Source organism: Strix uralensis, chromosome 2, assembly GCF_047716275.1.
Source record: "Strix uralensis isolate ZFMK-TIS-50842 chromosome 2, bStrUra1, whole genome shotgun sequence".
Classification (NCBI taxonomy): domain Eukaryota; kingdom Metazoa; phylum Chordata; class Aves; order Strigiformes; family Strigidae; genus Strix; species Strix uralensis.
Genome location: NC_133973.1, coordinates 116,762,752 through 116,780,206, shown reverse-complemented (window position 1 = coordinate 116,780,206; position 17,455 = coordinate 116,762,752). Strand labels below are relative to the sequence as shown.

General features: G+C 40.7%; 1 protein-coding gene across 3 annotated transcripts in view; it reads right to left on the bottom strand.

The window, feature by feature from the left end:
* The window catches only part of LOC141939716 (phospholipid-transporting ATPase IB-like), a 348,121-nt gene that overhangs the window by 281,463 nt on the left and 49,203 nt on the right, over positions 1-17,455 (bottom strand). For all 3 annotated transcript variants that reach the window (XR_012627704.1, XM_074860005.1, XM_074860006.1), the window contains 3 exons: positions 5,206-5,305; positions 4,509-4,607; positions 3,631-3,676 (listed from right to left, as the gene is read on the bottom strand). Coding sequence is in view for 2 of the 3 variants with exons in the window: in XM_074860005.1 (XP_074716106.1) it covers positions 3,631-3,676; positions 4,509-4,607; positions 5,206-5,305 (245 nt within the window). In the remaining variant the exon portion in view is untranslated. The remainder of the gene's footprint in view (positions 1-3,630; positions 3,677-4,508; positions 4,608-5,205; positions 5,306-17,455) is intronic.

Here is a 17,455-nt window from a genome sequence, read left to right as displayed (position 1 = left end):
TGAAGTTCACATTGAAACAAAAAACAAAACAGAGTAATGAAAGAGGTCTTGGCTTCTGTAGTGTCTAAGTCCTATATTGCTGTCTTGACACACTCATTGATCAACTACTCTGGAACATGCTTTTCTACCAGAGTACTTCCTCTAGATGCTTCTACACATACTTAATACTACCCTAGTCTCAACAGTAAGGTCAAAAAAATTTATGCCAAACCATTGCTGAGCAGCAAAATCCAGTTCAGGTTTGAGCACACCAGGTACACCTAAACAAACTCAAACCCTTCACTGAAAGCAGTTTTCAGAGATGTTCAAGAAGTGTAATGTGCAACAGATGAAAGTTGAAGAGGCCAGCCCCCTACTTTGAATACAAACAGTTTTCTCCTCAATTCTATGCAATTCACGTATGTAGCTCATTTGAAAACCATACCGAATTCCCAGAAGATACAATTCTACTGAATACAGTATCAGCTGTCCTACTCTGGTTAGGCCACTCCACAAACAAGAAAGCAAGATTTGGCAAAGCAGATCAAAAACAAGAAACCCATCTCTTGATTCCTGTCCTTGGGCCACACACTTTGGAGCACTGAATCCTGAGATTTACTATTACAGTGGATGGATCACAGTGAATTAAACTATTTGGGTGGCAGCAATAGAAGCACTGCTAGTGATGCATCTGAACTGCTGAGCTTCCACCCAAACAGGTATATGCAGTTTAAAGGAGGAAGAGTTTTGTGGCATCCCTTCCCTTCCTCTATGCTGTGCTTGATTTGAGCTCCACTTACTTCAGAACTCAGAAGGCCTGAGCCCAGAATCTCAAGTGAAAAAGCCACATACCTGCTGCCTTGACTCAAAACCCAAACCCTCAGAGAGAAACTGCAACATTTAGCATCTCCTGTGAGGCTTAACAGCCTCCTGTTTCACCAGAAAATCTGAGACATTTCAGTGAACAGTTCACATTGTTGTATTGTTCACTTGCAATGAAGATATTTTGTAGCTTCAAGTGCCACTGAACCATTGAACTTGGTCTTGTAAACAATTTACTTAAAACAATTTAGCTTTCATGCTTACTGAAGTCAACTATTAAAATGAGTCAAGCAAATTACTGAAGCATACTTTTTTTAAACCATAACCCCAACATCTAAAGAGAAAGCTTCCATTAGACATAAAACAGTTCAGAAGTTTTCAGGTTGCAATTTTGCACCTTCTACTCTGCTTAACCCAGCTTTATAGGACTACTCCAAAGGACAGAAAAGACTGTCTTCTCTAGAATATTTATAGGAGAGTAAAATCGATGATTTATTCGTTGTCAAAAAGGTCTTTTGTTAAAGTAACAAAGAACAAATACCTAAAAAGACTGCTCCTCCTCAAACCCAGAGTTTCAATACAAACCTTCAATCTAAGACTTCTTAAAAATAAAAACAGTGTATTGATGTTCAAGATCTAGGGCTTAATGCTATCACTCACACCTAGGTGCGTAGGGCCATTTGAAATGCTGCTTCTGAAGGGCAAGCATTTCCCATCAGTCTTGTGCAACAGTTTGCTAGCCCTGTGCTTGTCTACTATTCAAAGGCATCCCATACAGTATTAAATGCTCATGGTTTATTCTCTAACTTGGCAGTGAGATGATCAAGACACCAGAACAATTATTACTGAGCTCTCGACATCTATGCAATATGCTGCTCAGAGGCTTCACGTGGGACTACATTTAGTCTGGTCATCTCCATATACACCATGTGAAGCCATCCAAGACACGAAACACTGGCTCAGAGCTTAACACGCGTCAGCTCCTAATGGAGATGTACGGTGCTCACCTGGAGCGGAAGTTTCAATTTGGTTTCAATCCAAAGGGAACTTAATTCCTACATACCAAAGCCACTCTGCAATGAAAACCAGTGTTTAATGGTAAATTTAATATAGGAAGTGTGCTTTGAAGATATGCTACTGCTCAGAAAACTAAACATGACTATAAATGCGAAGCCTATATGCATGCTACTGAATCAAGCATCTGGTCATTGCAGGCTGTGGAGTTCAGAACATAACCAAGCAGCCAATAGACATCTACTTTTGAGTGACTTGAACTGCTCTCTATACTGACTGCATTCACTAGACCTCACTCAGCTATAAGAGGAACCTAAAGGCACATACAGAACTTAAATGTAATTTGCCTTAATCTCACCCTGAACACAAATTAGCCTTTCATACTCGTAATACAAGTCTCAAGAATGAGTCTCTATCCCTCCTCTTCAGAAATATGAGGATACAGTTTTAAGTATCATTTTGATAACTGTATTGAGTATTCAGAGAAAAAACCTAAAATTATTTTTAGTGCCACGTTCCATTTAGCTCTCTAACAACACCTTGTGTTCTTTAAGGTTGTCTCTCCACAATTACTCTGATAAACTTCCCTTGAAGTGTTTGTTGGCACAAGTTCCCTAACTACAAATGAATTAGAACAGCTTATGTGACCTTTGAAAGAGCAGTCTTTCATATTACCTATAACAAAGCCTACTGTGTTACAGCCACTTAATTGTGGATTTCTCATGACTAATAAATACAGTGTTCTTACACTTGAAACATCTTTCCAGACTCCTGTAGTGAAATTACATTGAAGAACTGGTAAAGTAATGCTTTCTGATGTTCATTAATATGCTATCTCAATGATCAACATGACTTCTCAAGCACAAATTAAGAACAACTCACTGAAAATAGTCCTGCAAGCATTACGCCTGTTAAGTGAAGCATGGAGCTGTAAGGTTGTTCAGTTTTCTATGTTCCTTTAAGTGTTTCTCTAGTTTTTTGACACTTAAGCTAAACGTGTTTGGGAAGAAGGGGCTCTACTCAGAAATCACACTGCATTTTCAGTTTCGCCTGCAGATCTCCCTGGAGGAGCTGTCCAACACAGGGCCACAGAGATCCCCGACCACAGCACAGACAGACCGTAGGGCAGACATCAATAAACTTCCTATTTTCTGCACAGGTTTTCAGTTAAGGGAGATGAACACAAAAATGATGTCTCCAGGAATTCAGTGCCAAGTAGCATGAATACATTAGGGATAGATGTAGGCATTCAGAGGACAGCAGTGTCAAATTTTCTTTCAGTGACACTTCAAGAAAGCATATTCACAAAATCCCCAGAGTTCTTCCTATATTTTAAGGGCAGCAGCATTTATAAAAGTTAATTAAAATTCCTTTGACACCAACTTTTATTGATTCAAGAGACTGTTGGGTTTGGTTGGGTGGTTGGTTTTTGGGGGAAGGAGGGTGTTTGTTTTGTGGGGTTTTTGTTCTGGGTGGTTTGGGGTTTGATTTTTTTAGAATCATTAGGATAGAGTTTGGCAGGGGAGAAAATTGCTTGTTTTTCTAGGAGGAGCTCAGAACTGTATAACTTTGGAAAACCATGAAATTGCATAAACTTATAAATTCTAATAATCCCCCCCGTGCCTCATCCTCAGGCGTCACAGAATCAGCATCAGTCTGAAACATCTGGTAAAGTAAAATCCTAACATACCAGAAACTCTGAGTCCAGGAAGACATGCATTCCCCAGCATCACGACTGTTTAAGCAACAGAACTGTTCAAGAGTTCTGATAATCATTAATTATTTGAAGTGCAAGTAAAGACTGTTTAGTCTTACCTATTGTTTTCTTTTTATTCACTGCACTGTCTGCCTTATGCCTTTTCTGCAAGGAAACAAAAGATTTAATTACATCTCATTACACTTCATTACAGATTGCAAAAACCATCAGAGCTAGAAACATGATGAACTGCAAGATGATACATTGGGTCATTTTTGCCTTTACATTGTATTTTTTTTTTTTAAAGTCACACAGATCATCTAAATCCAAATGGTTTGTAAAAGAATATAATATACTTTCAAGTGAGAATCCCCATGTTGGATGTCAGGCTCAAACCCCAATCAACAGCAAAAAAACCCCAAAAACCTGTCCAAAACTGGGGTTTGGAAGAAAAACAAAAGGAACAATGAGAAATGCTGTATTTAGATGACAGCTGCATTATACATTTTACGTGCTGTTTGTTTAGATTAATTTCTAAATTATTTTATTCTTCAGAAGTTTGCAAAGCAGAAAGACCTCTATTATAAACAGTATCCAAGCAAGTTAGTGGGGATTTTCCCCAAAGCAGTTTGCTCTAAATTTATTTCCCTCCCCATTTTTAAGACCAACTTAGAAGGCCACATATCTGTCAGGACTCTACAGTGTCTTTCCAGCCAGGCCTTTTTAACTGAAGCACGAATAAACAAGTTTGAAGAGGTAGAAATAAGTGTCCTGACTTCCACTGTTTCCTTGTTCACGATCTATAATGCAAGCGCTTAGATTTATCTCAATGTGCTACAGAAATTGTAGTCAAGTTTAGAGCTTTGAAAGTCAAAGAGTATTTTGCTGCTCTTCAGCAACAACCCAAGAGATTTCAGAAACGCATAGCTTCATGGCATATTGTAGTTTTTTTGGAACACATTGTCTTTAGCACAGCCTTCCCCATAGTCATACTCACATAGTCTTCTATGATTTCTTTGATGCCAGCAACTGTTAAAATAAATAGCAATGGCACCAAGGTGGTATATCTTCCTGTTGGAGAGACATCTGGAATTTGCTGTGAACAGATGGAGAAAAGATACTCATTTTATATTTGTATTTAAAATTAGTTTGTAGCAAATTTAAAACTTTATGCAAAGCTCTCAGAAGAGGGAACGCAAAGCTTTCTGATTTGTGCCTCACTGACATCCAATTTCAGTGGGCGAACTAGACTAAGCTCACAGTAGGTTTGAAGAAACTACAGACATAAAGTTAGAAGACAAAGTTGTTGTACCTGCCTTCTACGCTATTTCTCCTCTCTTCCTAAAAGGAACATTCAGATGATGCAATTCACCTGGAAGCAGTGATAATGTGGACTATCTAAACAGCAGTTTCACAGGAATTCACACATGCTTTTCTCAGTATGGGCAATAGCTCCACGTTTTACAATATTATTTCTTGGTTTTACTTATGAAGAATAGAAGTAACTTGATTTTAAAATATACATTGAAAAAAGCCTAAATTGCCATCTAATTTCAATTATGAAGTACACGCCTCATTAATATTACTATGAAAATACATCTAAGAAATTCTTCACAGTTAAGCACCACAACTGAAACAACTTTCACTGCAGTACAATTTCATTTTATAACCAAGACAAACCAGTAAAACAATACCTGCAGTAAGGCAATGAAGAGGAAGAATGCATTTGCAGCTTTTCTGATCTGCTCATACAGGAATCGAGGTAGAAATGTCACCACACTGTACTTAGCTGTGCTGCAGGTTAGAAGATTTTTATTTTAGTATTTCATTGGAATATCACACACGGATTATGACCAAAAAGTTTCAGGTAGGCTTTTAAAAGCAAAAGATTGCACAGTTAAAGATATATACAGAGAACATGGAGAAAGTTGCCTGTGTTATGAGGAAGAGCTGTACCAAATAAGAGATATCACACAGACCTAGAAGGCTGACAGTCCCACTTTAATCAGTGGTGCATTTATTATTGGATGAACTATCAGATAATTTACTATCCACACCCAAACTTCAGCATCATGAACAGGCAATCTTTCACTTCAGTTCCAAACACTTGATCAAGTGCTTACCCCTCATCAAAACATGGAATTTCAAATTTGGGGGAGGCAGAGAGCTAACTATGGGAGATACCAGAAGTTTTTAAAAATGCCTCATTTCCTAGTTCAGAACCACTCTACATTCAGTGATGAATAATCCTCCAGAAAAATACACACTTTTTCAGATTAATCTCTTCTGGCTACTTTTCCTGGGTAGTTATCTTAATGTTTCTTCTACCTTAAAAACAGAAGTATACCGCACTAACTAGTTTCAATTGTCTATGTAATTTCTGGTCTTCCTCATGTCAAACCCATGATGGTCATCAATACAACTTCAGGGAAAAAAAGTGTCCAAGATGACTTAACCATTCAATTTTTAAAATTAGTTGAATAAGTGACCCCCATGCTGTCAAGTTACCAAAACCAACCTAAAAAGGGATTAAGAGTCTTGACCTTGCAAAGTTCTTGCTTTCTGAACACATTAGTTACAACCCAGTCATCTACATGCCTTCCTGAGACAGTGCAAGGAATCTCATCATGCTGCTAAACTTGTCTGATCTGTAGAGTGACTGAGTCTATCCAGTAGTATGCAGTGTTCCATTATATGAGGAAAAAATATTTTCAGAGCAGAAAGAGCTGTACTTTCCCCCATTGAATTAGCACAGCACCTTCCCTGACTCCCCTGACATGCATCAGCATGAGTTGGAGTTTAAAGAACAGAATCACAGAATCACAGAATCAACTAGGTTGGAAAGGACCTTGAAGATCATCTAGTCCAACCATTAACCTAACACTGACAGTTCCCATCTACACCATATCACCCAGCGCTATATCGACCCTACTCTTAAACACCTCCAGGGATGGGGATTCCACCACCTCCCTGGGCAATCCATTCCACTGCCTAATAACCCGTTCTGTAAAGAAATACTTCCTGACATCTAGTCTAAACCTTCCCTGGCGCAATTTGAGGCCATGCCCTCTTGTCCTATCACTTGTTACTTGGTTAAAGAGACTCATCCCCAGCTCTCTGCAACCTCCTTTCAGGTAGCTGTAGAGGGCGATGAGGTCTCCCCTCAGCCTCCTCTTCTCCAGACTAAACAACCCCAGTTCCCTCAGCCGCTCCTCGTATGACCTGTGCTCCAGACCCTTCACCAGCTTCGTTGCCCTTCTCTGGACACGCTCGAGTAATTCCATGTCCTTTTTGTGGTGAGGGGCCCAAAACTGAACACAGTAATCGAGGTGCGGCCTCACCAGTGCCGAGTACAGGGGTAAGATCACTTCCCTGTCTCTGCTGGCCACGCTATTTCTGATGCAAGCCAGGATACCATTGGCCTTCTTGGCCACCTGGGCACACTGCTGGCTCATGTTCAGCCGGCTGTCAGTCAACACCCCCAGGTCCCTCTCTGACTGGCAGCTCTCCAGCCACTCCTCCCCAAGCCTGTAGCGCTGCTGGGGGTTGTTGTGGCCCAAGTGCAGCACCCGGCATTTGGCCTTATTGAACTTCATACAGTTGGCCTTAGCCCATCGCTCCAGCCTGTCCAGATCTCTCTGCAGAGCCTCCCTACCCTCAAGCAGATCAACACTCCCACCCAGCTTGGTGTCATCTGCAAACTTACTGAGGGTGCATTCGATCCCCTCGTCTAGGTCATCAATAAAGATGTTGAACAGGAGTGGCCCCAAAACCGAGCCCTGGGGGACACCACTCGTGACCGGCCTCCAACCGGATTTAACTCCATTCACCACAACTCTCTGGGCCCGGTCATCCAGCCAGTTTCTTACCCAGCAAAGTGTGCGATCATCTAAGCCTCGAGCAGCCAGTTTCACCAGAAGAATGTTGTGGGAAACGGTGTCAAAGGCCTTGCTAAAGTCAAGGTAAACTACATCCACAGCCTTTCCCTCATCCAATAAGGAGGTTATTTTGTCGTAGAAGGAGATCAGGTCTGTCAAGCAGGACCTGCCTTTCATAAACCCATGCTGACTGGGCCTGATCCCCTGGTTGTCCCGCATGTGTTGTAAGATGGTACTCTGGATGAGCTGCTCCATCAGCTTCCCGGGTATCGAAGTCAAGCTGACAGGCCTGTAATTTCCCGGATCATCCTTCCGACCCTTCTTATAGATGGGCGTCACATTGGCCAGTTTCCAATCTGTCGGGACCTCCCCGGTCAGCCAGGACTGCTGGTAAATGATGGAAAGCGGCTTGGCGAGCACCACAGCCAGCTCCTTCAGCACCCTTGGGTGTATCCCATCTGGTCCCATAGACTTGTGTGTGTCTATGTGGTGTAGCAGGTCACTGACTCTCTCCTGGATTGCGGGGGGGTCGCTCTCCCAGTCTCTATCATCTGGCTGAGGGGGCTGGATTCCCTCAACACAACTAGTCTTGTTATTAAAGACTGAGGCAAAGAAGGCATTAAGGACCTCAGCCTTCCCCTCATCACTTGTTACCAAGTTTCCTTCAGCATCTAGCAGGGGATGGAGACTCTCCCTGGTCTTTCTTTTGCTATTGACATACTTATAGAAACATTTCTTGTTATCTTTGATTGCTGACGCTAGATTAATTTCCAGCTGGGCTTTGGACCTCCTGATTTCCGCCCTGCATAGCCTCACAGCATCTTTGTAATCACTGTGAGTGGCTAGCCCCTTCCTCCAAAGGCTGTAAACTCTCCTTTTCTCCTTGAGTTGTAGCCAAAGCTCCCTGTTCAGCCAGGGTGGTCTTCTCTGCCGCCTGCTCCTCTTAGAGCACCTGGGGACTGCCTGCTCCTGAGCCATTAACACTTCCTTCTTAAGGAGCGCCCAGCCTTCCTGGACCCCTATACCCTTCACAACCGTCTCCCAAGGGATCCTTTCAAGCAGGTGCCTAAACAAGACAAAATCAGCTCTTTGGAAGTCCAGGATGTCAGTCTTGCTTAGCCCTTTCCTGGCCTCCCTAAGAATAGAGAACTCTATTATTTCATGATCGCTGTGCCCTAGACGGCCTCCAACTGCCACATCATCCACCAGTCCATCTCTGTTCACAAGGAGGAGATCTAGCAGGGCACCTTCTCTGGTTGGTTCTCTTACCAGTTGTGTTAGGAAGTTGTCCCCTACACATTCCAGGAATCTTCGGGACTGGTCCCGCTCTGCTGTGTTGTATTTCCAGCAGATGTCTGGGAAGTTGAAGTCCCCCACAAGAACAAGGGCAATCAACCGTGAGATTACACCCAAGTGCCTATAGAATATTTCATCCACCTCTCTGTCCTGCGTGGGTGGCCTATAGTAGACTCCTACTACAACATCTGCCCTGTTGGCCTTCCCCCTGATTCTAACACAAAGACATTCCATCCTGTCTTCACTGCATTTGTATTCGAGGCAATCATAACAGTCCCTGACATACATTGCTACCCCACCGCCTCTCCTACCTTGTCTATCCCTTCTAAAGAGCTTGTAGCCATCAACTGGCACGCTCCAATCATGGGAGGCATCCCACCATGTTTCTGTGATAGCCACAACATCATAATTTTCGTGTTTCATCATGGCTTCAAGCTCCTCCTGTTTGTTACCCATGCTGCGTGCATTGGTATACATGCACTTCAGATGGGCTGGTGTTTTGCCCCCTTCCCCCTTCAGCTGAGTGATTGCAGCTGTAGTTCAGGTGTCTTCCCCCACACGCTGAATCTAAGTTCTGCAAGAGCCAGACAGAGTTCTGGTTGCTTGGTTTGTTTGGAGTTTTTTGTTTGCTTGCTTTTATTTTTTTTTAAAAGAAGTCTTACATTTCCAAGGAACCGAGAACCCTAAAATACTGCTTTCAAGTAAACAGAAAAATTGTTTCCTGAAGCACTAGTAACACAACTTTGTGAACACATGTAAGAAGTTGTTTTACTGAAGTTTCCCAGAAGTGTCAAGAGCACCTTTCCATTAAGCCTGGTCCTCTGTTGTGAGATGCTTTTCTGGTTCCCTCCCACCAATATGTCTTCCAGATCAACTGAAACCCATGGCATTACTATGTAGAAATCATAAAGGCCTGGTATAATCAGATACTTTATCTACATGATCTGCCTTTCACAACTGACTGCTATAAATAAAACTCATACTACAATGTTGATCCACAAGCAGTTATGTTCAGTAGAGTCCTCGTATTTGTATGTACAAGGTTAGATAACTGCATTCTCCAAGACCACCTATTTGTTTTAACCATTTTCTTCTCCTTCTCACCTTCCCCATCCCCAACTCCAAGCCATCTAACGAGATACTACTGCATCTTGCAGAATCAAACACTAACAAGAACCAATATGGCACAATTTGTTACACAAAGCTCTATTTTGTACACTAGAGCAGCATCAGTGGGGCAAGTTAAACAAAATGATCAATTACAAACCAATGAAGAACTCATCTTACCACCTAGTTTCCTCTTCAAGAAACTACAAACCCCCAATATGTTTGATGCAAATCAGTAATTACTTTAACTGGATCTCTAAAAAAGGCAACATGACAATTTCTAGCACTACAGCCTATAGACTTTTTATTGCTACTAATGCTCAGTAGAAACATGTATTGAAATACTCAGTGTGATATTTCACAGAAGTTTCAGGTGGTCAGACTTCAACATAGATTATGCCAACTAAGTGAGAATTTGCATCCAGGTTTAAAGCACATAACATAGTACAGTTACTGTATAAATGAAGTTACTTCCTTGAAATGCTACTAATTTCTTCCAACTAAAAGTATTTTTTGTTTTAAGCCACGTTTGCTTGGTCTCATGAGTAATAACCTTCTTTTAATACAGAGCATAAACACACGTCTCAGAAGTACCTTGTGACAAAAAAAAGGGTTAATCAAGTTAACAGTTTAGACATACACATCAATTCCTCAAGAAGTACTAGCTAAAAATCAAGCATTGGCAAATTTTATATCAAAATAGTATCCCCCTGGATACCACAGAGCTATAACTATATTAAAGCAAAAATTTGTCTGACAGCAGTCGAGCTGAAACATTTATTAACAACATTCTACCATTTACCAACTTTACAGCTAACTGGTCCAAACAATGTTCTTAATCTAATGATTGTGTTAATGCCAACACAATAAGGCTCTTTTGAATGAGCTTTATACATACTAAATCACTCTGTGTATTTTGCTGCTTAAGTAACAGATGCCTACAGAAAATAGGTACAGTTCTACTTAAGAGTTCTAATTAGAGAGGGGTATGTTACCATGCAGACCAGGAACAGTTAATCATGTGTATGTAGAAATAGCAGGTATGTTATTACTCAAAAAGAAAGCTTCTTATGAAAAAGCTAACTAATGCTCTAAGCTGGGCAGGAATATTTGATTAATTTGGCTCTGAAGAACAGCTCTCTAAAGAACAAATACAATACTTAGAAATAGGTTTGTACTCCCTCCCAACAGATAGATGCATTGTATATGACTTGAGAATAATCAAAGCTCAGAAAAGTTAAAATCTACAGGTGAACAGGTAGAAAATTTAGGCAGCTCACTCATAGCCTAGTTTTGCTCGCTAAAAGATAAATACCTGCAAAGATTAGTCCTCCAACCAGCCCCAGAGACATCTTACCTTCCAAGAAGTACCTGGTACCCAACTCCAAGAACATCAGGTCTGCAGCTCACAGAACAGATTGCGGCAGCAGGAGGAGGGGAGCACACACAGAAAACCAAACAAGCTGTTTTTTTTTCCTAAAGTAACTGTTGTTAACTACACAAATCTTACTTAACTACAGAAGTTTGATGTTTGAACAGGTGTGCAAACTTTAGAAGAGATGTCTCCTCTGTATCTGCAACTGAATTCATGCAAGTCATGTTTCAAGTTAGACCACTGTGCAAGGCCGGAAGAACACTACCAAGCCCTGTTAAATGAGTTTGGATACACATCAGTACAGCTTAAAAAGAGTCTGGCCCCACTGTTTCTAGGGCAATGCAAAGGTTTTTCCTGAAAGCAATCACGGTATCGTTTGAAAAAAGTTAGTGTCATTCACATACCGTCACTCACTACCATGCTAATAAACTACCAAGGATTAGCTAGTTATTTTGATAACACTCAAATGAAAAGTAGCAAACAGTGCGCCAAGAAACTCAGCACTAGTCTTCCAGTATAAGTCCTTCATTTACTAACATGGAATTTCTGTATGACAACTCCCATAGTTGCCATTTTCCCTGTTCACCAAAACTTTTCATAAAGTCCAATTTTACTCTACTGAATCACCCCTGAAGAGGCAAAGGCTGCCAGTAATTGAGGCAGAGAGGTTATTTCCTTGAGAAGTGTATGTATGCTGGCAACGTGCAGCTGAATACAGCTCTACGTTTTCTCAGACAGCCATCTACAGCACTTCCACCCCTTCCTTGAGAATTTAGATTGACAGCTCCAAGATGAACTTCCTTCAGGCTAATCACGATAAAGAAAACATAACCTCCTTGAGGTCTCATTTCCAGGGGTGTTAAGTACAACAAACCATCCTTTCCTAGACAGCATTCACCCACAGCTATCCATTCCACAGTTCACGTACTTTAAATACTCTCAAATCAGACAGCTGAAGAATGAGTATTGCTTGACGTTAATGCTTTTAACACACATCAATTCACAAGAACAATTACTAAGTAAGCCAGGCACAGACATCTGAACCACAGCAGAGGGGCTGGGCAATTAAAGTGAACGTTAAGGACTAACTCTTCTCTCACCGAACAGGCTTTGTTTCAATTAACATGTACAAAAGATCAGATGCCCTGTAACAAAGAAGGAAGAAGAAAATAATAAACCAAGATAGATCATCTTGAATTAAGGGCTCAAATACTGTCTCCAGAGGAACAGTGTGTGTGCGCTAAGGTCCAGCAGGCACACGACACTTTTCATGGCAAGACTGACATCAGCTTCAGAGGTTCTGCTGCAGCTCTCAAGTACAGAAGCAGTATGAATACAAGCTACCTCCAAGACAATAATCATTGCTGTGGAAGGGACAGCAGCAAGCTTTACGTATTTCAAAGGATATTTAACTACATTAACACAAATAGCAAGAGGCAATTATTACACTGGGTACAGAGAAAGCTCATTCATAGGAACATCTCAACAATGCTGCCATGCAGAATACTTGGATTTTTAACAACCTAGCCAGTGTCACAAAGTTTTTAGCAGTTGCATGTTTATGATAGATCACTACGTCCTTGAACATAAGATAGTGTATTTTGATCATGAAACTCGCTGAAGTAAAAAAAAAAAAATCATCTGTTTACAAATTCCCCAAAGAACATATCATGAAGGCTTATGAGAACAAATCACTTGTATGCCTATGCAATGATTACTGGTTGACTGGAAGTGAGGTCCTAAACAACCAGTGTTTATTTATTATAGCAGGCAACAATTTTTGCCTGAACCAATACAGCCCCCAATGTAATTGAAGAGCCTCGCTCTCCCAGAGGGATCCTGGAGACTACAGTTCCTGCAGAGGAAGACTCCAACCAGTAAGGTTTTCACCACTCTGTATATGGCCTATACCTTTCTGTCAACTAAGAAAAGGCTATGTGGTGCTTAAATACTTGAGACAGTTTGAGACAGACTCTGAGCTCAGGTCAGAATACAAGAGTATAGAAAGAGCAAGACTTGCTCCTGCACAGTAAAAAGTGCAAGACTTGAATCCTACAAGATATTATTGCTTAAAGTTTGCCAGAATAAGGCAAAGAAGCAAGAGCCATCACATTATATGTGTTGCCCAGCTCTGGAGCAGCTACTGTCCATAGTTCAAGCGCATGTTTTGTTTCTATTTTTTTTCCTGTACTCCCCTACAGTTTCTCTATAATGACATCTTACACATAGAAGTTCATATATTCTCAGAAGATAAAACAGGTCACAACTTTGTTTAAAGGACATTCTTCTGTCTAGCTACTGAAACAAACCCTGAAACATTTCCCAAAGCTGTTGCAATACTGCAGAAGAGCAATCTGTTGTCCTAAGTTATCCACAGAGACAATGAAACCAATAGGGAGCATTCAAGTGTATTAGAATTAATCCATTTTAAACTCAGCAGAAAACACTTCTAGCAGCTTCAAACTGCAGTGCCCAGTAACTTGTGAAAATTCTCACCAGGCAGACAGTTTTCATCTCTAGGACCTCACCACTTCCCCACATGTTTCTTAGTGCAAGTATTCCTTCATTTACAGGATGGGTTCCCACCAAAAGCAACTAAAGGCACCACTGCATGTTAGGAAGGCTTGTTCTTCCCCTCCTTTTTAAGAGGACAAACTGATCCCATCTTAGAATCTCCAAGCCATCTTTTCTCAAAACTTATGATTTGGGGAGAAAAAGATTGTTTCATACAGATTTAAAAGACTTGGGACATATCAAGTCAGCCCACCAATTCCTCTGCAGGTCAAGTTCCACCACAGCTTTTCTGTGGGCCAGAATGATTTGGGTCTGCTGCAGTAAGACAATGAAGCTCTTTCAAAGAACAACTTACTTTCAAATAAAATTTAAAACCTCATACATAACCAAATTGAAAAAAAAAAAGCAGTAGACAGCTAAACCACTGAGGTTTAGGAGTGTTTCACACAAGAGGAAATCTAAATTAGCACAGACATCTCAAAGATGATGTTCATTACCATAAAATAATGATGTAAGAATATTAATGTTGTGTCCTACACCAAAACCTACTAAAATGGCAGGGTGGCAAGTACAATATTAATTGATTACTGTTGCTTCTGCTGGCAAGTAGTGTTATCCATCTTAACGCACAAGTCCCTTTTCAGAAGCAAGATGTTTAGGCTGACAAACCCAGCTTGATTGAGCTATCTGCACTTCCTCAGAAGCTGCATCAGCAACAGGGTTATCTTCAAGTGCTTCATTTTGGTTGTTATCTCTGTATAGACCATTGTTAAGACAAAACTACATGAAAATTCATTATGAACTGTTGTCCACTGAAGCATGACAGTCTTGTTACTCTCTAGTTCAGTAACATCAACTTCTAACCACGTAATGATTTCTACAAGTTTCTAACCTACAGCGTCTTGTGCCAAATTGCCCCAGTATCAGCAGGACTTCTGCCATACATAGCCAGTGAAAGGCTGCAAGTACTAACGTAATTGATGTTGCCAAAGCCAGTATTACTTCCACTAGAAAGGCCTCCTACAGTAGTGCTCATGGCAGTCTTAATACAGAGCAGGCATTAGCAGAACTGCTTACGCTCAGTTTAACCTAAAAACAAGACCTCGTGGTCACATTTAATAGAACTGATAGCATTTTTGCTTCTAAACCCTGTACCCTGGAGGCTTTTCCTAAAGCATGCAAACATAAAGGCCTTTCCATTTGTTCTCTATTCATGCAATCCCTACAGAAAGGGGAACAAACTCCTGGCTATTTTTCAGTAATGAATACATTAGACAAAGACTGTTTAGAAACAGCACTAAAAGCTCTGTAGGCATGATATTGTTTCAGCATGGTCTGATATTGTCAGGTCATCACTATAGAAATATGCCCTTGCTTTTTAGTAGCCCTGCTGGCAAGTACAACTCAATAAAATAGAGCTGACTGGAACAGTTAACCTAGAAATACCACTGTCTAATAAAGGAAGTTTAGTACCACATTTAGTTACTATGCACACCCAAAATAGGCTTCACAGTAAACACACAGCATTGATATGAAGGTGACTAGATAAAAAGATATCAAAACAAGTCACACATGTTAGCTAGCCGTCTAAAAGGCAGAGTGCTAACTTCAGTTTGAAAGCCATTATTTAATTCCAACTGTCACTACAACTTAAGCAGCTATTGTTCTAGTGACAAGCAGGGGGGTGGTAGAAAAAATTAATATTTACATTTCTCTCAAAACTGAACAAATATCTTCAGTCCACAGAAACTATATGGGAAGCAGTTATTACAGTTCTTGAGCTCTATTGAAATTAAGAGAATTTATTACTCTTCTACCCTTTTCTACAGACCACCAGCAGTCAGACAAGCGAGGTCTGTAGCACTGAGTAGAAGGTTATACATACAACTGTAAACAACAACAGACTTCAGAAAGTGTGATTTACTGTACAGGCCACCTTTAAGTCCTGAAAGGCACCTGATCTGACCCCACCTTCACTCAAACTACACAAAGAATCACCAAAAATATTTAGTCTCTTCCTGTTCACATATTCAGCTGGACAGAGATCACCAACGGTGGAGGAATAAGCAGAAATGCAGAATCACAAGGAAATATCCACTGTTGAATATGTACCAGTATTAATTCAACAAATACGTGGGAAAGCAGCTTTGTCTGCATGAAGTCGCACTGCATTTAAGCTTTGGCTCCCGTGTCTGAAAGTCATTTAAATAGTGACTTTATCTAAAAAGAGGAAAAAGACCCAGTTTAATTCTCCTGCTGTGTTGCTACTGCTGTTACATTAAATCCATCATGATGCCAAAAAAACCCCTGTTTCAGGATGCCAGAGAGCTCAGCATGCAGCAGGTGGAAAGGCACTAGAACTCACATCTTCTTTGATCTACATGTTTCATCTAGGCAAAATTTAACAGTTTAATTGTCCAGGGGCTCTGGCCCTAGGAATAGCCCACTAAGACCAAAGATGCAGCAACTGCAAATACCTTGGCACAATCTGGAAACATAATATCAACACCAAGCATACAATATCAGTTACTTCTAGTGAGTTTTAATGGCTAAAAGAATCCTCCTATAACTGTATCCAAGTCTCTTCCACTGGGATAGATAATGGTATCAACAGCTGCACTGCAGGAAAATTAAGTTTTTGATTATTTACTACAAATATATAACATTGAGTATTTCTTTTCAGTCAGTAACAGTATCTACCTAGAACTGAAAAGAGTTAGAGGATTAGTTTGATACACTATTAGACTTGTACCAGTCACAATATAGCAATACATCCCTTCTTTGCAGAAAAGCATTTTGGAATTCTTTAATCAGGCAAGCAATCTGTTCACATGACAACAGAAAAGATTTTCAAACGCACCACATACACTAGTACAAATGGCCACAGCATCTGAACTCTACCAAGAATAAACTGAACACAAGCAGGGACAGTTTCACCTGAAGAGCAAAGGTGCATTTTAGTGCAAGAGGAATGCTGGTCTACAGTGTTAAGTGCAGATACGTGCACTTGCACGTAGCAGACTACCACTGACATTTTCAACTACAGATCATAGTGAACACTACTTGGGATATTCATGTTACAAGGGTCAATACTAATTGGCTAGTGATACCAGCAACTCCAATTTCAGTAGCAGGGACTCATTATGCACCAGTGAGAACCTCCCCACACATTTAAAAAGCATTGACACCTCTAAATTACAAGTGGCTTCTACAGTACTTATTTGCAAGTCAAGAAAGCAATGCACTTTGCTTCATTTAATGCAACATACAGCTGAAATTAAAGTAAAACTCAGACTGCGCCTACAATTTTGTCACCAGCAAGCATCCTGCGGACACCAATGGGACAGTCTTGGACTATAGATAAACAACAGCCAGTTTAACAAAGGACTTGAAGCACTACTAGAAGCCTTGGTACAGTCTTCAGTGTTAAATTCCTAGTGGTGGTGCTTCTGCCTTATGAAACAAGAAATTAATTCTCACGAGTTTGCTTGAGTTCTAAGACCCTGTACAGGTTGGAAGTGAACACTGAAGGTTTTTCAATTATCTTTTTCTAGCAGAATTTAACTTTTGCCTGTATGGAAGACAAGTCTCTGGACTGAAGATTTTCTAGATATCAGAATGCATCTTTCAAGACCTCCCCAAGAGATCAAGCCACCAAATTCTGTTCTGATGGGAAGCTTTCAAGAAGAACATTAAAGGCACACAAGTAAAATACTGTCCTTCCTAACTGCTGCTCTGCCCCCACCTCCCACTCAAGCCACATACCAAGGCTGA